We start from the raw sequence: 25842 nt of genomic DNA, 5'->3' as shown, positions 1-25842 counted from the left end.
TGGAGAAACTCTTCTGACGTGGGTACCACCAGCACTGGTGCACAGAATAAGTGCTCAGCAGTGATGTCTCTCCTTCCCAAGGAGCTTTTGCATCTGCCTTTCGCTTTCTGACCCAGGCCAGTGAGTCGGTGCATTACAGAAAAGGAAGGGCAGGCGCTGGCAGAGCTCTCGCTGTCAAAAGCCAGCTCTGCTCTCATTTATACCTGAGAACCCGCTCTGCTCAGTAGATTCCTGCCAGTGTAAGGACAAGGACCATTTTGCCTTTGGCATTCCCCACCACGCAGCTTCACAGCGCATCAGATTCACAGGGCAAGGACCAGACCTGTGCACCGCACTGGTTGGCCCACCGCATCCCTTCCCCTTTCCCCCTAACACCATTAAGCCACCTTGCAGGCTGCGGTTTCTCAGAACACACAGTTTAATCGGTCTTTCTAGGCTTAATGCTATGCAATTATTTTCCAGGGAACAAATGTAATCTTTATTCAATACAAGTGTTATCTGGGGCTCAAGATAAAAAATAATTTTTTCTTGAAGTGTAATGCATTCTGAATCCACATCTGCAAAATCTAATCAAAGGATGAAATGCATCCTTTTAACTTCAGAAAGAATTTGATATGTGAAATGCATGATAGATCTGCAGTCGGTCTGTGAGAAGGGGCAGATGGGATGACTCCAGGAAAGTCACAGGAAGAACGGATATTTAGAGAAGATCTCAGAGGATTACGTTCTGTTCAGATGTATAATCAGCTTGTTGCATTCCCCTACCATTCACTTCAACCCCTTCCCATCAGGAGGGCAGTTTCTGGCAGGTCCAGCGCCAGGCCAGCCCCAGCCGTGGGGAGGACAGCCTTAGAGCCAGCTTCAGGCCGATACTCTGTGATAAGAGAATCATTGAACAATTCATTGAGAATTTAGCTGCTGGCAGTTTCACCTGTCCTTTCCCCAAATAAATGGTATAAAGGAAATTAATGTCTGCAGAAGGCAGCAGCTGAAGTACTAAGAAACACACGAGGTATTCATTTCACGGTAGACAGTCTTTTGACAGAAAACAGACGCTTGTGCCCCCCCACAAGCAGCTGAAGAGCAACCATCCCCACGCCAGAGCTAGAGCTCATTGCACAACCCAGTGGCTGCACACTTACTAGAAAAAACATACAGGTGGGCTTTTGCAAGCTGCTGACCTGGTATAAAGAACCTCACATTTTGGAGAAACAAGAAGAACTAAATCAAAGCACAAAATACTGTGCATGCCACCCAGCAACCATACTGAGCCTGCCGCAAGCTGCAGAGAGCATCATGGTGGCCCAGCGAGGCTGGTGGCAACGGCAGGGGCCCTCGGATCCAGCACAAACGTGGGTGTCCCCAGCCCTTGAACTGCAGCTCTTCAGAGAAGCATCCTCGAGCGGGCCACGCAGACAGCTGTGCCTAACAGCACCCGGGGTGTGCGCTAGGCCTGGGGAAACCACAGCAGAAGGAAGGGGGTAACAAGGTAACAAGCGACGAGACAAGAGGAAACAGCCTCAAGTTGCGCCAGGGGAGGTTTAGATTGGATAGTAGGAAAAAATTCTTCATGGAAAGAGTTGTCAAGCCCTGGAACAGGCTGCCCAGGGATGTTGTGGAGTCCCCATCCCTGGACATATCTGAGACACGCAGATGTGGCGCTTAGGGACATGGGTTAGTGGTGGGCTCAGCCATGCTGGGTTAACGGTTAGACTTGATGGTCTTAAAGGTCTTTTCCAACCTAAACAATTCTATGATGTATCTTGATTTAAAGCTGTTTTACGTAGCTACACTTAGAACTAGCAAACTTGTTTGCAAAAAGGCAAATACTTCCTGAGCTGCAGCAAGACTGGAAGGGGCCAGCTTGGCCCCCCATCAGCCAAAACAAGCCACACCAAGGCCACAGATCACTCAGGACAGCAGGACCCAGCCCATTGCCGCCGCCAATTCCTGCCCCAGGTCTCATTTGTGTCCGTTTCTTGTCCCCTCCATGGTGCTGACCTGCAGTCCAGCCTCCCAGGACTCTTCCTTTTCCAGCCAGCCACAAGCCAAGCACCAGCATTACTTTAGCGTGGCAGCTCTTGCATTCAACATTTCGGTGAAATCTTATTTTGACATTCATGATCTAATTTGGAAACACTGATCAAGGATAGTCAGATGAGGAAAGAATAATGGAAAAATTACTTCTGGTTCCTCATCTCCTGAGAAGGGGAAAAATGCAGGCTGCTCACCTTTTATTGCTTCGTTCTGCTCAAGCAGGGAGAAGAGGGGTTCCAGCCCATCGTGCCACTTAAGGGTGCCTATGGCCCGGGACATGCACACCTCCCCATCAGTGCCTCACAGGCATCTTCCTCTGCAGTTTATCCTTTCTAAAACTGCCCATTTTCATCGCTCGTTGCCACCTTGTTAGTGAGGACACTACAAAAACTATTGGACTGGGAATACAGAAATCAGATATTTAGTCAAAAGAATGTTGTAACCACAAACAGGACAATTTAAAAGATAGACTATCATGGAAGCCAAGATGGTTTTCACTTGAGCAGGGAGAGTAACTACCTCACACAACACAACCACGATGCCTTTGAGGCTTTTCATCACCATCAGTTGGCTTTTTGAAAAATAGCATGAGCACCTCATTTTCATACCACTTGCCAGCCTACATTCCCTAGAGCACCTCACCCATTCTGCAGCTGCTTTTGTAATGCACTTGTATGCAAAGAAGCAAATGAGGTGTTTGCTGGGTATGCATACCTTCATCTCAGTTTCCCCAGGATTTAGTCAGGAACTGGTCAGGGTCCAAAGGGACCTCTGGAGGTCACCTAGTGCTCCTGCTAAACTCGTGTCCAGGCGGGTTTTGAATATCTCCAGAGGAGACTCCACAACCTCTCTGGGCAGCCTGTTCCATGCTCTGTCACCCTTAAAGTGAAGAACTTAAGCATTCTGGATAATCAAGACTATTCTGTTCCTGTCTCAATACATGTAATTGTTTGCTGCTCAGAAGGCACAGTGCCTTGACAAGTTGATAGGATTGTCTTTGTACTTCACACTGAAATGTTGTATTGACCTGGTACAGAAAGCAGAGTGTAGAAGAATGGCTGCAGAAGCGTGGCCTTAGAATCTCTGACGATCTGCACAATCCACGCCTGGTATTAGAATAGGCCTGTAATCAGAATTGTACTGAAGTTAACAAGAAAGGTAGCCTTGAGCTATTCTTGAATCCTGAGACCGAGTAATTATGTTTGCCAACAGGCCGTGGCTGTAACGAGCTACAGCTGCTGGGAAAGTAGGTGCAGGGCCAAGAAAGATAGGGACCGGTATGGGAATATAGGGAGTGACAAACTACAAGGCTGAAGCACAGCAACACAATTAGCTACATGGATAGAATGCTTATTTTAGTCATGATAATTAGGGGTGTGAGAACCACGCGCGTTTAGAGACTAATAGCCAATTATATTTCTGCTTTACGAATGTGCATGTGTAGTGTTAGAAACTAATAAAGTTGAGCAGGATGCATAACTCATATTGAGCGTCTTCTTGACTCCGGCGAACCCTTCTTCCAACAGCAGAGTCTTCCATTTTAATTATAACAAACAGCCTTTACCCATCAAAGCTCTGCCTGAGCCCAGGCGCTGTGCCCGCCGACGTGAGGCAGGGCTGCGCCGTTATCTGTAAGCAGATGCACACGGGCACCCTCTGTGCTTGTTCCTGATGCACCATGACACTGTTTGCCATGCAAAGCACAGCCCCGCCACTTCAGACCCGCTTTATCGTCCCAAACCCAGGCTCTAGGATCTCAGCACGCTGCCTGCACAGCAGGCATCCACCGCCGCTCCCCGACCCCTCTGTTGTTGGATCTCCCCCACCACAGCCCCGTCCTGCCCTCGGTGACGTGTCACGCACCTGCACAAATGCTAACACAGCTCATGTGAGGCTTGTAAACGTTTTGAAAGCTGCACTCATAATTATAGATGCAAAAACTTACTTGCTGAAGTGTTTCCATAGACAATAACACCGATGTGCTGCTTATGCTTATGAGTCAAAAACAGACCCGGGCAGCACAGTAACTATTTTTCCTGTACAAGTTAATAAAAAGCTACCCGTGATGTTTCACTGACCTTAGACAGGCTAACACGAGCGACTCAGAATACCCACTCAGACGGCTCAGTGAAATACCTTCACTTCCATCTTGCGCTCAGCCTCTGCCCCGACCGCGCAGAAACCCGAGGGCTCAACTCTGCTGCAGCATCAGCAGACAAGTTATCCCTGCTCGGGGTACAGCCGGGGCTCCCAGCGACCGGCTACAGCCCTCTCGCCTCAGCTACAGCCCTCTTGTCTCACTCGCACATGTGTCAGGGTGTCCCATACCATAATCTAAGGCAGCTTTCCATCAGCTGGTGAGCCAAAGTCACCAGACTCACATTTCGTGTCAGCTCCCAACCTGAGAAAGAAACAAAATGAAAAGAGAACCCCAGAAATTCTAGTTTTCAGTTAGTTTGGGAAGGCTAGGTGTTTTTATCAATAAAGATCTGGGTGGTTAGTCTTGTAACAAATACCTGCAGTACTTGTGGCTCTTTTGTGGTTCTTCAGCAGATATTTAGACAAGAGGCCACGGGGAAGCAGGCAGAAGGGCTGAGCTCTGCCCAGACAACACCTTGCAGGGCACTACAGGCAGCCACTCACCTCCTGTCCCAAGCAAGCAGCACCCTGAGGCACCTGGATATCCCCTGCCTCAACACTGCAATTTGCAGGGTAAGTTGTTATATATTAGAATTTATCACTTTATTTTTTCTTGACAAAAGTAAAAGCATCACTGACATCATTTTTCCATTGGAAAATTCAAACAAATCCAGGGTCATTTCATCATCTGATTTTGAATGCAAGTAGTATACGCAAGTGTTGAAACAAGTAATAGATCAGGGAAATTCAAAGTGTATTTTAAGTAGGATTATTCAAATTCCAAATAAGAATAAAATAATTACTACAATTAACATTACATGATTATTTCTTTTTTTTTTTTTTTTTTTTTTTTGAGTGAAAGAATCCTCTTTAGAAAGTTACCATTGTTTACCAGGTGTTGGACTTCTCTTCATTTTCAATACTCCATAAAACATCAACAGAGGAAAAAGTATTTAAGCACATTTCCAACTTAACTTAAAAAAATTAAAATCTAAGGTAAATCCACAGTTTTAAAGTTGGTTTGCTGGATTAGAAGAGATCAGAAAAACTAACTGTGCATCCTGAGGAGCAACAACACAAACCAACTCTTTTGATCTAACACCCCTGCAGCATGAGCACAACAAATGAGAAACACTGATCTCTGCTGAGAGAACCGGGATTATATTCCTGAGTGTGCATCGTGGCTGCTCTCACAGCTTACTGACTCCATAAATTCCAAAGCCAAAGGATTACAATACACAGAAACAGACCCACAGGAGATCACAGCCTGTGCGCCGCAGTGCACGGTCTATGTCTAGCCAGGTATCAGCAGAATTAACTAACAGCACGCAGTGAGAACTCCCTGGGAATTCAGCATTCGATTGAGCAGATTTAAATCCTCAAAGACAAATCAAAGGAAAATCATCAGCAATTTTGCTTTCCATGTCACCTTCTTTAACCACTTCAATGTTCAAGTCCAAGTTCCCGTTTCAAACGTCAAGCCTTACGGTCTGCAAACTGCAATGAGAAGGAAAAATGAGATCTAATTATGCTATGTGCTTATATTAACCATGCACTTTTTTTTCCTTTTCATAAATAAGATACATTTTTGCATTAGATTATCTTCAAGTTCTGTGCTGCCACATAGAAATACATGCAGTTACTGTTGCTAATTTTTTCCTATCACCAAACAAAGAGAGAGACAAACAATCTCCTGTCTGTACAGTACAAACTACTATCCATCTGCTACGATTGCTGCAGGACTCTAATTTATCCTTTACCCACCAACACCACCATGTTCTCTCACACAGACAAAACTCAGTATTTCAAACACCTTTATTTTTTAATTCTCTTTTTGTGATGCAGGTGCTCACAGGGATATGGAGGTGGCAGAAGAGAACAAGGTCATGCTGAACCTAGTTCTGCCTCGGCCATTGACTTGGAGCTGAGCCAAGGTCCACCAAAGACTGCAAACTCTGTCCTCAGCACTGCAAGGACTCTGAGGAGTCACCAAATCTGCAGAATTCCCACTCAAAGAAAACAGACAGATAAACCAATGAGAGTTACGGTGTTCCTACAGTACAAAAGTACAAGTTGGGAGAAGGGAAGGAGGAAAGTCATGCTTTTTTCATGTAGTTATTTATTAAACTTTATTCCAACACTTGCTGAAGCCCCCCTTCAGTGTGTTGCTGTAGTCCTTGGTTTGTCTCCTTCTCTTTGGCCCCCTTGCCCACCCCACAGCATGGCAGAGCATGCTGCCCTGATGAAACGTTTTCACTGCCCATTAGCAACCTGCCTAATACTGACATTTGCCTGTGTGGGAGCAAGGTGTGATCAAATGGTTACAAAGAGACTAGGAATACATTTAGCACATTTTGTAAATCCAAGTGTTGGACTTCCCAGGAGTGAAATTCTGTATCAGCAAGCAGGATACTTGGGAATGGAGCCTGAAGTTGTAAAGACAGAATAATAAATTTTATGGATGGGATTGCGTGATGGTAGTTGGCAGCTCCCGAGAGCAAAAACTAAGCTTGCAACAAGAACTGAAGACCTAGTACGCATCCTTGAGCAATGGGTATGCTAGGAGCTCCAACAGCATTTGCAGGCACTGGCTGGCACTTTACTCTGGCAGCAATACCTCTGGGCTCTGTCGACCACCAGGATTGGGAAGAAGTTCTCCTTCCTCTCCTCAACATATAATTATACTTATGAAGGTTGGAAGGCTTTTAATCTTCCACTAAAGCTCTGGAGAACAGACAAAATGACAGGTTGAGGCAGAGTGCCTGGGTAGGCTTAAGGCAGCTGGTTCACATGCTTTTCTCACATTCGGATCTAAAGCTGCCATATTTCACACCAAGTGGAATTCTCTGCATACCTGAAGGTCAGTGACCTCCTTCTGGGAAAGAGAAAGGACCTTTCACACGACATGATCTGCTTCCTAGGATCATCTGGGAAACTCACCTCATAAGTTAGCTGCAATTGCAGAAACCAAAGACATTGGCAATGTCCTTACTAAGTCACAGTGTGATAAATACAGAGTGCAGTACGACATGGTACATTCTGCAATGAAATACTAGCACATCAAACTGCAAGTCTGCACCTGTCAAAGGGGATCAATCAGACTGATGTACCGTTCAAAGTCAAGTGCCCATACTTTGTATTTTTTAGCTATGACTAATCCTTTCCAGTAAAAAAGTGATGAAAGTGACTAAAAAAAAAAAAAAAAGAAAGCTTGCAAAAAAACCTATTATTCCTTCAGTCACAGCATTAGCTGATCCAAAGCATAGCACAAATCTGCATAGGACCAAAAGACAATGCACATTTAACCAGCCTCCCCCCTGCACACACACGTGTGTGTATACCTGTACACCTCACATATTTTAGGTGACCTACCTTGAGAAGAAAATTCACTACATGGCACTACATTAATTACCACGTGTAAAGAACAATTTTAATCTATTGTCTGAAATACAGAATTTTGGGTAGAGGAGTGGAAGTAGTGTTTATGAATAAAGTGACATTAATCAAATATTAGCCTTACTGTCTGGTAGAAGCTCTTTTCTTTAAGCTCCTTAATATATATTACAACCCTCTCTAAAACTACAACATGAAAACTCTGAAGCACACACTAAGCACTTCTACGCCTATATGAGCACCTCCCCTCAGCCTAGCTTCAGCAGCTATCCCCATCACTCAGACACCCAGGATATCCTGTCCGCTGTATTTGAATCTATGTCAATTCAAATTGTGACCAACGGGGATTGTAAAGCTTGCCACACAGAGAAATCTAACAACAAAAGCTTTAAAATGTACACGCACTCTGCAAGGGATGCTTACGAGTAGTTTAAAAATTGAGAAAAGAATTACCAGGAGCCAGTTTAGTGAGAAAGGCACAGGACTAGAAGGGAAATTATTTTTAGAGTGATGGCACTAATGTAACAACCCACTTACTGCAGCTTTCAGAGCTTGATCCAGGTCTTCCAGTAAATCTTCTTCGTCTTCCAAACCAACTGACAGGCGAATTAATGTATCACTGATTCCAAGAGCTTCTCTATCTGCTTTGGGGACTGAAGAGTGAGTCATGATGGCCCTGGAGGAAAAAATTAGCTTTTCTTTCTAAGGAGTTTTTCTATCAGTAAAGACTAAACAAATCTGTTTCCTGCCAGCATCCCCTGAAATTCTATGAAGATTTCACACCTTTCGCATACCACCTGCTGGTCAACCCACAGATGTAAAAAGATTGCATCATCAATTTCCAACAGTTTCTGCAAATTACGTGAACTGCAGACAAGTCAGTGACTGGTATCTCCCAGCATTTCAGTACAGCAAATAAGAAATAAATAAGAAGTGCATAGTTAATCTGGAATTGAAAAGAGAGAAAATAATTTTCTTCTTCCTTCCAGATTTTTTTTTTATTTTTTTTTTTAAGGAAAACAAGAGTATCTACAACCTCTGCTTTGAGCATGTGGAGAAACAGCCATCGCATACCATACAATCTCCAGTACAAAATCTCCTGGTTTTTTAATTATTTTTTTTTTTACTTCTCCTTTCTCAGATCACTTGTTAAACTGTACCCACTTACATCAAAGAGTTTATTCTCTCCAACTATGGAGGATGCTATCTCTAAGAAGCTATCTCTCCCCGTCTGCTCAGTCAGTGTGACATCCACCAATTTGCAATTACCTTTCGACTGCTTGAGTGTTTTTAAGATTTGCTGTTATTCTAAAACGAGTAACTGACATGATTTAGCATCTAAGTTTAGTCATAACTCTCCATGTACCTTTTTGAACAGCAAATTGGATTTACATAAAGTAATCCAATTCCATAAAAATCCTATTTTTATCCTTTTAACCTAGACAGCTGCAGCTAAGTATTACTAAAATCCCCACAAAATTTACCTGACACGGAGACAGATGCATTTAGGCGCAGCATACTGAACATGCCCTCTTGTGTAAGCAGGCGGCATGGCAGACCTCTTCCCTCAACTACGTGACCAAAGCTGCTCAATACTACTTATTCAAAGACACACCGATTTCTTGGATTTGTTGTCATAACAACAAACTGCGTCTCAGTCCCCTGTTGAAACCAGGAAGCGTGGAAATTCTTTCACCACTGCATCTTATATTCACAAGTCACACTCATTTCTGGAGTAGCCGCTGGGTTTTGTGCTACACAACACACTATCCTTGAATCTCAGTTACATGCAAAATATTTTGGCTTTGTGTATTTGAAAATTTTAGAACTCCCACAAGAATTTGTTGTTACACTGCAGCTTTTTTAGACTTTTAAGATGAAGAATGACTTACGGATGCTCTGCCAGGCTTTCATAGCCGCCCAGACTCTCAGCCAGTGCAAAAACCTACGGGAAAAATTGAACATAAGTTAACAGAAGAAGTGTAAGGTTATGAATGCTTAGAAAGAGACAGTTAAGGAAGAAGGAACGTTTAGGGGCACTTTTTTTCCCCCCTAGGTTTTTCTATAATAACTTTTAAATTATAAAAGGTATTACCTGTAATTAGGAAAAAACGTGCACACTTAGCAGGTAAGAGCTAATAATATTTAAAACAGACTTGTCCTAAAAAGGGTCTGAAGAGACACTGATGCAAAACTAAATTAAAATATGTCCGTGTTGAGCAAATATAACTCAGGAGTAGTTCCTACAATGCAATGCAAGGGCAGCAACAGAGGAAGAAATGCAGAAGGGGCAACGCACAACGTGAGGGAGCAGGTTCTGTCTAGGCACCACCAGAGTTTACATTCTGTTCAGAGGAAGGATAGTGCAGGCTGCCTGAACAAAGTAAGACTCAGATCTCAAAAGTTTCACTTACGGTTTAAGTGATTATATCCTGTCCTTACATACTGTTCTTTCAGCATCACTCATCACTGTTCATATTTAACACCTATGATTTTTCAGGCTGGCAGATGGCAGACTTGATGCAGAGAAAACCCCAAATATTTAAGATTCTTCCCATAAGGCTGAACAGATTTTTTTCACTCCTTGGGCCTGATGGTTAGTTCAGTATTTTGAAAACCAGCCTAAATTTCTCAGTGCCTAACAGGACCAGCGTTTGTGAAATGCTTCCTGTTCGGTAAGGGGTTTTTTTAGCACTGATCTTTGAATTACAAACATATTCCTAGATGACAGAAAGGCTCTCTAGAGAGCCAGCTGCACTCATACACTGATTCACAATTTGTCTGCTATGAATGCACTTACTGCCCTCAACATTTCCCTGCTGTCCCAGTCGTTCACGTGCACTTTTTTCCCCTTAAAAAAACTCAAAAAACTAAACAACTAAACCTTTCAACCAAATAATCCTCATCTCAGCCTGGTTTAAGGCAATAGCTTTAATTTTGTACTGACCTAGCAATACACGGATGGTTATCCAAGTCAAAGGGCTGAAGTGAATATACTCACAAGGGACTACTTCTCCTGGAACATATTCCCTGATACTTCTTGTCAAAGCTGGTAGATCTACAGTGCCAGGATTAAATGCTCTCTCTCTCATGTAAAAGGCCATTTTTGGGGAAAAAAAATATTTTTAGTATACTAATTTTCAGTTGATGACATTAGCTGGCAAGTAAGATAGGGAAGAGAAGGACGTTCTAATTTACCTGTGTCAATTATTACTGATTTGTTTTTCCAGGAAAAAAAAACCAACCAGAAAAACCACAAGAGCAGGGTACAAATTAACCAGAGATCAAGACTAGCAAACACATTAAAGAGTACAGGCAGAATTAATGCAGTGCAGAGACAAACCCAAAAGCCTATGGTTTAGGTAAAACAAACAACTATTCTCCAAACTGAGGGACTCCGTCTTTGCTTCATGATTCATGTCATTTCTCAATGGGTTTTTCTCTTGATGAGTACTTTGAAATATTACAATAATATTACACCAGCCACAGCTTCTCTGCTTCCAAATCCTACAGGTATTTTTGCAAAAGGCTGGTATGCAGGCCCTTTATTAGAAGGAATGCCTGGGCTAACCTGGATATACTACACCCTAATGTGCAAACAAATACTTCAAATGAGCTGAGGCATCCTTTTCTTCCCTCTCATTAGCCTCCCATTTACAAATAATCTATTATTTAGAGATGGTTACACCCAAAAGACTTCAGGAGCCTTGCAAGTACAGAAAAAGACCCCCCGCCCTAAGAAAAAACACTTCCTTCCATTATCGCCCTCAGGTAGACACTCTCACGTCCCTCTAAGGTAGTGTGTATTTACTGCCATTTACCTTTAAATTCTTGAGAAAGGTAGTAGCATGTTCAAGATTTCCTTTAACATAAAAGGCGACCATCCCAGGACAGCCAGTACACTGCCGCTTGAACAACTCATGCTGAGGGTGTGAAGGCAAGCCTGAAATTTGTAAAAGTTGCTTTAAGTTAATTACCATCACTTCAAAGGGTAACGCAGCTCACCCTCAGCTATGGAGAAACAGCCCATTGCTGGGGTGGACACCTAACCCAGAGTCACTGAAAGTGGAGGGTGCACAAACGACACGTAGTATTACAGCATTCAAATCCACCACTCTAAGACGTCACCTGCTCTGAAGTCTTGCCAACCTACCTGGGAAAATTACTTTAGCCACCAGGGAATGCGACTCAAGAAATCGAGCAACTGCTAATGCATTGTGGAAATGTTGTTTCATCCGGATTTGCAGTGTCTTCAAACCACGATTGCACAGGTAACAGTCAAAGGGAGATGGAACAGCTCCAAGAGCTACAGAAATTGAAACAAAATTCCACATAAAATAAAGGGTTGGTGGTTTGGTTGTTGTTTGTTTTTTTTTTTTCCCCAGTAAAACTAATTTCCAAAATTTATAAAGTTAGAAAAGATGAGTGGAAAGACATTTGATATAATCTGTCTTCCTCATCTCTCACACATAGGAATCCAATTAATGAGCTGAATTAATAAGCTGAAGACTCAAAGATTAAATTCATTAGACACAGTATACCTTTACTCTTTCTGTTGTAGGCAGAGGGCAGACAGAATATTATCCAGAGATCTATTCATTACAATTAAGAGGCAGTAAAATTGTTAAAATCAACCTCAGAGAAAAAAACACCAATGTAAGAAAATTCTGCATTAGTCATATCTGATGTGTGAAATGAGTTTAAAAAAACCCAGGTGTACTTGACACGAGTTAGATGGAAATAAATAAAGACATAATTTAAATATTTGTATGCCTCTTCATGCATGACTTCCTGTGAATAGAGGAAACAATGCTTTTTCTGCCATGGTCTTAACTATAACCTAAAGAGAGACTTTGTAAGCAGTCACGCCTCTCGTAACGGCAGGTGCTGCCCAGGGGAGGCAGACCGCAGCCACTCTGCACCCGATGCTTAGTGCCACATCTGCCTCTGCGCACAGGCACAGAGCATGGGCAGAGCTCTCTGTGCCACACCAGAGTGTGGCTCCGGGAAGTGCACCACAGAGACACTCCACGGCTCAGTCCTGCCTTGGGAGCTGCAGGGTACCCTCTTTTCAGGGGAAAGCAGACAAAAAGGGGAATTAGTCCTGCAGCGGAGTCCTGCCTGCATTCAAGCACCTGCCACCACACAATTCATCCCACTCACCAGCCCCTGGTGAACAAACGTTCAACAAGCCACACTGCTCTCAGCATTTTTCTAGCAGCAGTTAGGAAGTAGAGACCAGTGTCATTAACTTTATTTGAGCGAGAAGCCACAGAGGCACACCAAAAGCCATCATGTTTGCATAAGGCCACCCTACACACTGGTGAAAGCCAGGGAAGAGAATTCAGGTTTCTTACATCTGCTTTACCACTTTCTCTCCAGTCATTTACACTCCTGCACACCGAAATACCCAAGCTACACCTCTAGGTAAGATTTCATACTTGCACATACGTACCATGCTTCCCATTATGAGCTGGTATATTTGAATAGGATTCATTTCAAGATACTTCCTATAATGACTACTCACAGTTTTGTAAGAACTTGAGCCTTTCGTAGAGGTCATCACAGTTTACTGAAACAAGTCCCATTACAACATCACTATGCCCTAAAAATGCAAGAAGACAAGAACAGAATCAGACACTCCATCTGCTCTAGGGTTCTGCCACAAACCCCCATTACCTCAGTCTTGGTGCTAACACAGTCCCATTTTTGTGAGACAGAGGGTTCCTTCTCATTGCTACAGCCATCCTTCCTGTGCAGCACGTGAATCCTAAGGCAAACCTCAGCTTTTTCTAGAGCTCTGCTGTGTGCTGCATGCATGCCCCCAGACACTTCCCAAGCCCACCGCAGCTAGCTGCCAGAAAGCAGGACATTGTACAGGAGCAGTGTGTCCTGCGGAGCAGCACCAGGCTGCCGTCTTAGCAAGAGCAAACACCAGCCCGAAAGCTTCCACTTCCATCCGCGCTGACAGGGATGCGTGGTTACAGCACAGCCACAGTCATGTTAGCTCCAAGACTGGACTCTTTGGGAAACAACACCCTGAATGTGCTTTTGGACAGGCTCCAACACAGCCGTGTAAAACCTTCTTTGAACTTCAATATAATCTCTGGTAGTTGCCTTCTCCTGAAGCCACTTGCTTTGTTGTAGTCAAATTAAAGGCAACATGGCTATATACACCTCTAGCTCTATTACCCAACGTCAGGTCAATATTCCTTCTCCCAGGGACAGTTTAGGAGCTATGAAGACTAATGGTCTATTCAATGGTCTACCTCAAATGGTCCATCTAAGAATTACTGGCAGACACATTGACTTTGATGAACTGCCCACAACCAGAATTGCTTTTAAATAGCCAGCCTGAGTTGTGTTGAACTCACATACTTACCATTCATGTATTTGGTTGCAGAATACATACAAATATCAGCCCCCAGAGATAAAGGACGCTGAAATAAAATGAAAAGAATAGGTCCAGTCAAAGCTTGCATGCACTCTGGTTCATTTCAAGCTATTCCAGAAAGGCTGTGGTCCACCACAGAAAATTACAATAGGTGGAGAAATTAAAAAAAAAAAAAAAAGCCACAAAAACTTAACGCCTTAAACACAAATCCTGAGGAATGAAGACAGATGGAGTATGTGACAAAAATAACAGTTCAGGAAAGCATTCTGAATTCAGGATAAGCACAATAAAAAGAACCACAATAAAATATGATTTAAAAGCACTGGTCTAATTCCCACCAGCTTCAGAGAGAGGAGTGAGTAAGTACATCTAATGTACAGTCCACTCATATTTGTGAAAAAAAAAATAGTTATATTGCTTGGCTAAGGAAGAGATAACTAATGGTATTTACTCTAAAGTATATTTCCTTAGAAAGATGAAGACCTCAATGCAGCCTGCAAAGCAAAAAAAATTGCATCATTTTCTAGGTATCAGCATTGGTGATTCTGCACTGAAAGCACAACTGAAAACCTGAAGAAAGTGCAAAGGATTTCGTTTGCCAGGTCCCTCTTCCCTAACCTCCCAGCTTTCCTCCCAGAAGCCTTTTTAAGGCGAGGCAAACAGAGATGTTGGCAGCCATGAAGTAATGAACAAATCTGTCACTAAGTTAAGGACTTTGCACATAATATAAGCACATTAAGTAGACCGAAGAGTATCAGTACGTTAAAAGGTAACGAAGCAGATTTAGAATGAAAGACTGTGGCTGTCAGATAAACATGGATGTCTATTCAAGGAACGTGGATAAAGTTCATTCCCAATGCACAGCCAGGAGAACAGTAGCATAAACACCAGTGCCTTTTACATTCAATATTGCTATATAAATCACTCTACAATTATGATCATCTTAGTACAGTGTATCGGCAGCAGTCCAGAGGGGTTTACAGGCATTACTTGCTATGCTTACTGGAATTAATCTTTACAACTGACTTTCTCTTAGCACCAGGCCAATAAAAGCTACTTTAACTAGCTCATATACCCAGATGCTCACTTTTTTTTCTTCACACACATCTTTCTGAAGCAACACACATTGTGATGCGGGGTGTGGAAATCACCAAGCCTTTGATGTGTACAAGACACACTCAAGTGCTGCTTTAGCTAAGCATTGGTGCTTTCCGTAAAGCTCTCTTAATTTATGAAGAGCTCAGTACCCTTAATACAAACAAAGACACCTTGCCTTCTGCGCTCATAAAGAAGTTTTACTTTAGACCTAAAATACAAGGGATTAGCTTGGTCTCCTGGGAAATATACATGAGTATTTCTAGCCCACATTAACATGAGTAAGACTTCAAAGTTTATTCTGAATGATTTTTGGAACTTAAGAAATTGTCTTCACTTTGTGTATTCTAAAACCAGAAAAGTTAGGCCAGTTGCTCAAGATCAAAATTACATGTACGTGTTTCTAAGCCATATATTCACCAAAATATTGAAGAAAAAGGTAACCTGAATATCTCAAAGAACGATTTAACAGTTTTCTTGTTTTCATTTTTTCTTCCACTACTTTTTAGAATATCAAGTGGTTCAGAACAGATCATAAAGAGCATATATAAAAGAACCAGCATAAAAAAGCCAAAGTTAGAAAACAGGACACTCGTTTTAACAGGACTGTTGATTTCCAGCAGTGAAAACTAAAAAAATATGATTTTTGAATGACAGAGAAGCCATCCTCCCAAGGGCTTACCCGACTGTCCTGATACAGTGTGTTTATTGGGCTGCTGAGCTATCTTGGCTTTGCTGGTATCATACTGGTATATGGCTAGCTACAAAATACTATGCATACCACATTTACTGGTGTAAACAGCAGCAGTACACGGGGTGCATTTAGAAACAGGACAGGTAATTTTACAGCGTGTAGATCAAATCTAAAGTTCCTTGGTGGTGCTTCCTTTTCAAAAGTGTATCTTCGCATACACTGAAATAATGGGGTAATTGTAAAGAAATAAAGTGCTTACCTGGAAATATGCAGACATAAAAGTGTTGTCTACCACTAGAAGAACATCTTTATGCTTATGCACTACAGCTGCACAGGCCCGAATGTCAATGACCTTCAGCGTGGGGTTTGTGGGCGTTTCAATCCAAACAAGCTGCAGTAGTTCAACAGCACAAAACATCAGCTTAGAGATTTTACAATGATGGTGATGATACGTGCGTAAGTCACAAGTGCTTTTAAATACTAACTCATTGAGCGTCAGCTCCCCTTGCAGGTTTGCAGAGTGGAAACAAAGCGTCCCTACTGAAGAAAGGCAAGGTTTCTTGGGTGAGATAATATTCTCCAAAAAAAACAACTGATACGTGGGAAGAACATCAAAGCTTTTGAAAACCTAAGTGCATCACATCTGAAGAAGGCTTGACATAGCCAGATATGCCAAATTCTGTAAGCCTTTTCCAGCTGAATTATCTTCCACTAGAGCAGGGGATTATCTACTCCAGTTCTGTGGAACTCCTCCTCCTCCAACCTTGGCGCTTCCTCTGTTCTTTCTTACCTTTTCCTACCTCTCTTCCTCTCTGGTGTTTTTTGCCCTTTTTAAAATGTTTTCAATGATGCACTGCAAATGTCACCCACCAAGTGGCCTGCAGTGAGGATGTGCTGGAGTCAGCTGTGCCCCAACCTGTCCCTGCAAAGGCCACCCCTGCTTCACACATACACCCAATACAACAAGAGCAACAACAACATTATTTAACGACATTAAGCAAGTAAGTTCAGCAATTTCCCTCTCCCCTACCTTGGTCTCTGGTGTAATTGCAGCTTCCAGGCATTCCATTTTTGTGCAATCCACAAAAACTACATTCAAACCCAGTTTCATGGCTACTTCCCTGAAGTATCTGTTTGTTCCTAAAAAAACCCCGCAAAACAAAACAAAACAAAGACACACAAAATGAAACAACTTCCTTAACCTTCCTTCAGCAGCCTCCAGTCTCTTTTACACATCCATGGAAAGTTAGGAGTACAGTTTTATGCCATACACCACAAAAGACACAGTAGTATTTTTTTATTTCTAAAAAGTTTAAAGCTTGCTGTAGTTTTAAACACCATGGAAAAGTAATAATGGGAAATAGGGTATGCGAGTGATTCATGAAATACTGTCAGCTAATAGCTGTTCGTTTGTTTTGGGTTTTTTTTTTTTAATCAGAAAATTTAATAGAGCCCTTTCAGTTTACCTGCTTCTAATCTTTCCTCCAGCACTTCACCATGCACAAGCTAGCAGTTCCAGTTTTTATATCCTCCTTCCCCCATCCCCCTTTTAATAACTTTTTTCCACCACATATTTTCAAACAACTTTTTCTATTTAATAAGCTTAATTGAGAATCTGGGAGAAGAAGAACTGAGGGGAAGACTCCAGCTACTGTTTTTCTTATCGTTACATTAAATAAACACATAGTGAGGAACATAAAGTAATTATTTCCTTCCTTTCTGTCTTTGAAGCCTTTCATTGAAAAGATTAGAGGAAGAAACCAGAAGCAACTTGCTGATCACTAGACGTGCAACATACTGACTATCTGGCAACACTGCTGGATTAAAAATTAATTTATTATGTCTTTCTGCCAAGGTTATTCAACATTTACTCACTTACGCAAAACAGCAGTTTGCCACCTAGCCACCAAATCATAGAACATGCAGGGTATGATTCTGTGTGCCAAATGCCACACGTGAATGATGTTCTTTTTTTTTTAAAGGAAACACTTCTATTTCTACAATATACTATATATTACTTTCTCTCTTGTGCTGTAAGAAGTTTATTCAAGCATGGGAAATTTTCACATAGGCCGTCAACTCTACAAATACAAATGACAGAAAAGCTGCTTTATAGCAGTCTACATACTTTTAATAATAGCACACTACAAAAAACCTTGGATGGAAAAGAGAGGTGACACCCAAAGTAGCCCTTTTAAGAAGTTACAGTGATGGCTCAGGATTCACAGGTTCCAACTACCTACAGCTCCTCACGCATCTATAGACACGGCCCATGCAATTTCAGCACTGCCCGAGAGCTTTTAGTTTTCTTTTGCTGTTTTTTCTGACAACCTTGAATACTGTAGGCTCATTTGAGTTAGAAGAACAGTACTGCTTTCCTAGCCAACCAGGCTTTTTACAAAAAAAAAACAAAACAAAAAAACAAACAAAAAAAACCCACCAAAACCCAAAACCCACACTAAAAGCTTACCAAAGTTAGTGCACCCTTGAGGTAGCAGGGACACACACCAGCACGCAGCACCCAGTGACTCAAAGGTTGCTGTTACAGGGCTGAAGTACGAAAGGCTGCACAGGGCAAGCATGGTGGAGGAGTAAACCCCACACAGCAAAAAGGAGTCAGCACAGGCGACAGTGAGAAAGTGACTGACAAAGGACCAGGCTGCAGCGTGCAAGAATGCAAGCAAGAGAGATGACTAGGACAGCCAAAAGAGCACAGCCTAGGAGAAAAACAAGCAGGGACTTAGGGGACAAGGAGCCCCTAATATCCAAGGGAAGAATGAAGGGGCTGAACACCTTGTTCAGCAAGTGGCGTATCTACAGATCTACCGGTATATCGGCAGCCAGTGGCATATCTACAGATGTACCATGTCATGGGGTGTGAAGTCTACCGAACAAGGCTGTCCATGGGGAATCCAGTCTCTTTGCAACAAAAGTACAAAAAAAATTCAGAGAAGAAACAAAGAACCTCTGCAGAAATCACCGCAGACTGAGGCTTTAATGAGCAGGTGAACTGGTCTGGCTTGAAAAAATACACCTATGGGCCTTTCTGAAGTGAGGAACTGATAATAAGCTTTGACCAAGTGAATTTGATTTACTGAGTTCAGCAGTGGGAAGACCATGAATTAAAGGAGCAGATTGTCAGCAGGCATTCCTGCTGCCTTTACTCAACTTGGCTCCAGATGTACTTTGGAGAAGAGCTATCTGGCACGACAGAACCAAGACACTAAAAGCAAATGGGTGTATGTATATTTGATGTGCACAAGCTTAGGGAACTGACTGGCAAACAGTAATTATTCTTAGAAATGGGAAAGGTAATTAATCTTGCTAAAAGGTTTTCCAGCTATTGCTTGGGAAAATGCCACCTGTTGCTGGCCTCCCTAGCCTTCCTCTGAAAACAAAGCAGACCATCTCTTTGTGCCAAGGTCTTAAAGCAGAGGGAGACAACAAGCTTCGCTGATCAGTGAAATACAGGAGTGTGGCACTGAGGACACCAATCATTACAGGGCATCCTGGCAGACTTCCCTACTAGGGACTTTTCAGTGGCATCAGCGTTTTGAAGGACTTTGGCAGAGGTGGATGCACTCTGTTATCAAGGAGATTCTTGGAAGAACGGATCAAAAAAGGCCCCAAAAAACTACGCAAGATCAAAACCTAATAGCGGGCTGCAACATCACCAAAGCATTCAGAAGACACAGGCATAACAGATGCAAGCTGTGCCTTCAGGGATGATGGCAGAATAGTTGTCTGAAACAGTCCAGACAAGATGCTGGTTGGTAAAGGGTCAAACCTAGAAAAGGAATAGCAGAAATACCGGAAGCTGGAAAGCTCTGCTATGCTGGACTGCAGAGGGTCCTGCTGTCCAAACAAATCTGTGCAAGGCTAGGATGTTGCTATTTTCCCCTCATTCAAGCATATATTACTAGTTAGCTATGTTTTTTTAAAACTTCCATGTTGTGTGGCAGAATCTTTCAATGTTTGAATTGCTAACACCAAAATCAGACAGGAGTGTTCTTGCATTCTCATTAAGTGAAAAGGCTTTAAAGAAAAGCAAGGTCCTATGTGGGAAATTCAGAAAGTTCAGGACAATCAGAAACAGCTACATTTAATCATATGCACAATGAAGATCAAAAACACGCTTGTGCTTTACATACCTCCATAGACATCATCCATGCAGATAATCATATCCCCTGCCTTTAACAGGTGAGTAATATTCAAAGTAGCAGCTAAGCCAGAAGCATAAGCTAAACCTAAAACAGAAAAGAGTAAGTGGCAGACAGACTGTATTTTAATGTGATACAACCTTGTCAAACTTGCCTCCACTTTCCTCACTTTGCTTTTAAAAGGAACCTGTTCTGTCACTCTCACGCTATCGCGCTCGTTAAGTGAATTCAGTAAAAGCAGCAGCCTGATTTTACAGAGCAGAACCCAGGACAAGCACTGGTAACAGCCTGGGGACAGCTGCTGCCTAGCTCCCGCTCCCCACCGCATTCAGTGCTGCGGCACAAGGACGGATTCAGTTTAGCTCAGGTGTCAAGTGCAGCAAGAAGCACTACAGAAACCCCAATGATTGAGCTGGACTTTCCTGAACAGTGTCGGACTCTTCACACCACAAAGCAGCTCTGGCCTATGGCCCTTAGTCAGAAGCTGTGAAAGCCTTGCTGTGATACAACTGCTGATGACAACTCAGTGTCCCTGCTCCCCAAGTTATGCCTACTGTAGACGGTCAGGAGACACACACGCTTACATCTTGCTTGAGGAACCTATTAATTGCTTACAGTATTTCGCTCCATCTAGTGCTGCTACAGCCTTCTCCAGGCAGTTCCGTGTAGGGTTTCCACTCCGGCTGTATTCAAAACCCTATTGTGAAAGCAAGAAACAAATGTAAGAGAGAGAGCACCGAGAAAGTTTTGTACAGTAATAGTCCCAGGTTCCTTAAAAAGCCCTCACTCTCAACACTGAGGTTATGCATCCACCTCCTCCAAGAACAGCAGGCTGGTTTTCTGGCTATATCAAGCTGCTGCACACAACATCCGATCAGGCAGCCCCAACCTGAAAATGGTTTCTAGGGGTGCGCTGGGGCAAGTGTCCCATCTCCACAATGCTGTGCTTGAAAGATGCTACAGGGTACTGGCCAGGGCCCTGTACCCATCAGAAGTTCTTAGAAGCTCAAATGTTTTCCTCGCATGCAATCAGACCAAGTTCCATGTTTCACTGCAACAGCTTTTATGCAAATACTGAGAAATTTTAATGAGAAAAAAGAACACTCATGCATGTACGGGTGCATTTGTTACAGAGAGAACCCAGCTAAACATCCTGGTATTTGCGTACTTTCAGGATTTCTGTTTAATGACAACTTCATCATGTTCAGGAATCTGGCAGACCACCCTCGGAGCTTCGGGCAAGAACGTGGCCACTCTGTCATCAGTCAGTGAGCTCAGCAGCACGTGGCTCCTCCTGTGGTCTTCAACACAGCTGCCTACTTACAAGCATTCTCAATTTTAGTCTGTGTATGTGATTTTGTGTGGAATCAAAGATCACAAGGCAAATTCCTACTGCCCAACCAGCAGAGCGTGATGTTCAGACTTCAGGTTCAGAACAAGTACTGATTTATGAGCTGCAGCTTCGTGCCATTTCCCTCCTACGTGCACAGTAGCCATCAGAAATTCCATGATAGTTCAACACAAACACTTCCAGTACAATTCACCCACAAAATACTTGAGAAATATTCATTCTGTGTGGAAGGACAACTGAAGCAGCCTCTTACACAATCTCTGTAAATGAGAAAACGCGTTCTGCCAGGGCCCAGCAGCCAAGTGAAGCATCGTCAGCAGAGACTGCGGGGAAGCCCCCAGCCGCACACAAACCACCCGGCCAGGGCCTGAGCCCTACCATGCTCAGCACCTGCTGAGGCTGCAGGGCGCTGGGTGCTCCTGGAGCATCACCCCAGACGTGCCTTCCAGCCCACTGCAGGGGCAGCCGTGGCTTCCAGCGGGAAAAGCGTGTTTGGCTGCTGTTCATGAGCTAGCAGGAGGGAAAGCATGGCTATGCACTGCAAACCGGGAGCCCCCCTCCCCCTCCCCTTCTCCTTCCTATTCCCCTCTCCCTCTACTTCTCCATCCCTTCTTCTTTCCCTTCTCCTTCCTATTTCCTTCTCCCTCTACTTCTCCATCCCTTCTTGTCCCGACTCCTTCTTCCTTCCCTTCTCCTCCTTCCCTGCCGTCTCCCCGGACCTCCCCGGCCGGCCAGCACCGCCCGAGGCCAGGCCACGCCGGACCGGGCCATGCCGGGCCGCACCCCCTGACCCGGGCCGAGCGCCACGTCTGTGACCCCAGGCCCCCTGCCCCGGCTGGCGGGGCCAAACCCGGGCCCGGTGCTCTGCCGGCGGCCGCACTCACCGTGTGCTGCCCGGGGGCCTGCTGCTTGAAGGTAGTGGAGAGGGAGATGGGTGGCACCACGGCGGCCGAGCGCCACTGCTCGGGCTCCTGCCCGGCGTGGATGGCCTGCGTGGCGAAGTGCGCGAAGGGCGGCAAGAAGCCGACCGGCAGAGACCCCCGCCGCACCGCATCCCGCACCCCGCCGCGCTCCATGGCCGCTCTCCCGCTCCCGCCGGCACCGCCGCCGCAACGTGGGGCCCGGCGTGGGCGGGGCCTCGCCGCCGCCCTCCCATTGGCTGGGGTGGGCGGGGCCGGGCCATTGGCTGGGGTGGGCGGGGCCCGTGGGGCAGCCGGGGCCGCCTAGCGGCAGGGGAGCCGCCAAACGGCGCAGACCGGCGCCCCGACGGGCCGGGTCGGTGGCCCATCAGCTCAGACGCACCGGTGCGGGGCCACGCTGCCGAAATCCGTACGGCTGGAGAACTTCTTCCCCCGTCTCTTGCAGTTCAGGCTGAATTTGAAATCATTTTCATACCATCTGCAGGTAAATGTAGAGCAAAACGGAATCTTAAGTGAAAGAAATGCAGCGATTGGCCTCAAGTCTGTTTTCCAGCCTTGGCGCACAGGAGAGAGCTGAAATGTAGGATGGGGGAATTTTAATCCTGTGGTGACAAACATGTTTCCCGTAGGCCTGTGGAAGATGGCGACAGAGATGCCACAGGCAAAGCTGTGCTGTGAACCCACCATACTGCCAGGACACCAGGTCGCTAAGCTCCAGGTGGCCAAGTGAATCTCAGGATCATAAAGTGTCCATTTTCCCTTTATAATAATTTCTATTATGAAATTCAAGATAGTCAAGCTGAGACAAAGGAGAAAAATGGAATTATTTCCTTGTCATACAAAATTTCTTCCTCCACCTCCAGTTTCACATTATGGTTATCTGTGTAGATAACAGCCACAAAAGACTGTTGTGGCTATTTCTGGAGGAGGTTGTCCCATTCGTGGGTGCCCAGGTCTTTGGTGCTACTACTCCTTTCACAGACACGGACCCTCACCCTGATATCCCCCCAACTGGCTGCTGAGGCATTTCACTGAGTAAGTCCAAAAAGGAATTATACCGATGCTAGTCCCATGAATTAGTCTGAGTAACCTAAGTAAATAGCTTGGGGTTTTTTTCTTTGTGATAAGGAGATAGAAAAATGTCTGAAGTGCTTCGGGATGGCACCAGCTGAAAAGGAAATTAATACTTCCACTTGAACAGAAGACGTCAAGGCTACAATGTCTTAAGGTTTCTTACCTACTTTTCCCTGTTAAATTTCATTTCCTTACATGTTCTTTGTCACTTTGAAAAAGGTATTTCTCTTGAGCATCTCTCTAGCATCTCTCAAGCCAGTCTTTCAGAATGCCTGGGAGAAGCAAAAGTTAATTACTCCAGAACCAGCAAACTCCATTCACTGTCCTCCAGGACCTCACTTATTTTTGTTTTGCCTTGTGGAAGCAAGGAAAAAGGCAACTGAAGAGCACTGCTGATACGCGGGCTCTTTCAATATTCTATTAGGTACTCTTTGCAAGTTTAAATGTTACTGTCAGACTTACAGCTAGAATAAATGCAGATGCACGCTTACAGTATAGCATTTTTTTATTTACTGCCTACCTTTGGGTTTTGTACAAATTCAATCTTTTAATCCTATTTTTTTTAACTGTTCATTTATACACTAAAAAAGTTGGCATCCTTCCTGGAGGAATACACCCATGAGAAATTACTCCTACATTATTTATTTCCTACTTGAGGAATGCTGTAAGTGAAGTTTCCATAGACTTAAAGCTCAGGAAGCGTAGAAAATGCAGTTCCACGTTGTCACAGTGTCTGATCCTGCTACTTTTAACTAAATTGAGTAGTTCTTGGAAGAGAGCAATTTAAATAATTTAAGAAGATGGAAAATATAAACAAGACAAAGTTCTGTTGTTAGATGGTGAAAAAACACACCCAACAAATGTTCTCCAGAATTTGTGGGTGTATAATAATTATGCAATACAGTCCTAGCATGGAGGATGTCTGGATTCACTACAAACACCAGTTTTCACAGAGCAGTTCCCATTAGTAATACATTCATTATATTTCTGGACTGAATAAGGGACTCCATAATAAGCTGGTAAACAGTGACTTCATGTCTCTGTCTCCTCTTAGGTGGCCTCCAGTAATTAAAAATGCAACATGAAGCTTCCAACATCAGCTAAAACCTGAGCTAGTACTTATCCTCCACAAGACTAGCTATGCACTGTACATGTTTCCAGCCCAGCACCAGGGCAAACAGCCGCTGGAGAACAGACAGGAGACATGTGAATTGTGAACAGTGTCAACCTCTCAAATGCTATTTGTAAATTGGTTTTAATCTCCCCTAAAACCAAGAAGAACCAAGACAAAAAATCTTGTCAGAAAGATCAGTGGAATATAGAGCAAAGGTGACTTTTTTTTTTTTTTTCCCCTGGAACTATTTTAAATTCCTTATTAGAATTGTAAATAGCTGTGCAGGAAGCATTTCTGCTGTCACTCTAAAGACAGCAAGCACAGCAATTGTATTTCATATTTCCCATCTCTGCCTAGAATTCTTCTTAGCCACTTAGCATGAGAGCAGATGATGCAAATTGGGTAAAGAGGTCACACAGAAAGGTAGTTCTTTTATCACAGCAGATCTAATCTTCCTGACAACTTGTAGGTTGTTTCCCCTGGAAACATCACTAACAAATCCAGCTTACCTGGAATTTGACATATCATCATTTTTAAATGATTCATTCCACTATTGTAAGTAGATACTTGCAGAACTAGTGCTGCAAGCATCAAGAAGGAGCTGCTGCAGGGAAATCTGGAGGCTCTGAACCTAACGCAGTTACTTCCTAAGATGACAATGCATTACAAGGACTGACATAAGGACAGGATGACTGTCTCATCTTTCCCTTTTTCTGCATGTGCTTTTGAGGGAGACAACTTGTACAGGTCCCATCGTTCTTCAGGTTGCTTCTTGTTTCACAGCCACGCACCATGCTGGGTCTTTCCCTTTTCCTCAGTGAACAAAATAGCCACACAAATAAGGGAAATGGATGAATAGCAAAGAGACCAGGCGATGTTTTGTTCAGGACAGCATTAGCAGCCTCCTTCTTTTCCTTGGCTCACAAGAGGACTCATGGAAGAGGCACGGGAGTGCCAGTTTGAGATGGCCTTGAGAAATCCCTGGACCTTCTGCGACCCAGGAAGCAACCCAGAGCTGCTGTTCTCTTTGCAAACGAGGGGAATTGGCTCATCACATCTATTTCAATGTTATGCGGTCTGTTTGCCCCTCTGGCACACAGTAACGTACTATACAGTTGCATAACTAAACTTCAAACCAAGACAGTCCTGGATCCACCTTGCTACTTCAAAATGAATCCAAGGGGAATCCATAGGAGCCATCACAGCAGATTTTTGCAACAGACTGAGAATCTGGGTCGTTCCCCCATGACACACGGCACCAAGAGGCAGCGCTTCTCTCCACCACGGGCCGAGATAAGCCTGGGCGGCAGGAGCACCTCCCAGCAGCACAGCTGGTGCTGGAGCAGCAGTAACGCTGCAAGGGCTGCGAGGGCTGCAGGAGAGCACGGCCCTCTGTGAAACGCAGTCACCTCAGGGGAAGAACGGCCGGCTGCCTGGCCCACTAGCTACTCCCTCTCCCCGTACCCGTGAG

General features: G+C 44.0%; 1 protein-coding gene across 1 annotated transcript; it reads right to left on the bottom strand.

The window, feature by feature from the left end:
* Positions 1–4913: 4913 nt before the first annotated feature.
* CTH (cystathionine gamma-lyase) lies at positions 4914–22376 on the bottom strand. Its single transcript, XM_055724460.1, has 12 exons — positions 22148–22376; positions 20528–20609; positions 19904–19999; positions 16783–16892; positions 16012–16143; positions 13952–14009; positions 13097–13174; positions 11723–11875; positions 11391–11512; positions 9462–9514; positions 8107–8245; positions 4914–5673 (listed from the first exon to the last, which is right to left on the bottom strand). The coding sequence occupies exons 1-12, from the start codon at positions 22337–22339 to the stop codon at positions 5653–5655; spliced, it is 1236 nt and encodes a 411-aa protein (XP_055580435.1). The 5' UTR covers positions 22340–22376; the 3' UTR covers positions 4914–5652.
* Positions 22377–25842: the final 3466 nt, after the last annotated feature.

The sequence above is a fragment of the Falco cherrug genome, chromosome 12, assembly GCF_023634085.1.
Source record: "Falco cherrug isolate bFalChe1 chromosome 12, bFalChe1.pri, whole genome shotgun sequence".
NCBI classification, from domain to species: domain Eukaryota; kingdom Metazoa; phylum Chordata; class Aves; order Falconiformes; family Falconidae; genus Falco; species Falco cherrug.
This window is presented reverse-complemented; position numbering and strand designations above follow the sequence as displayed.

Excerpts from the sequence above, each read along its gene's own strand:
- CTH (XM_055724460.1), bottom strand. The coding sequence starts at position 22,339 with ATGGAGCGCGGCGGGGTGCGGGATGCGGTGCGGCGGGGGTCTCTGCCG. Across the intron at positions 11,876-13,096 it reads GCTCAAGTTCTTACAAAACT|CTCTTGGAGCTGTTCCATCT; the intron begins GTGAGTAGTCAT and ends CAATTTCTGTAG. Across the intron at positions 8,246-9,461 it reads GAAAGCCTGGCAGAGCATCC|GGCCATCATGACTCACTCTT; the intron begins GTAAGTCATTCT and ends TTTTTCCTCCAG.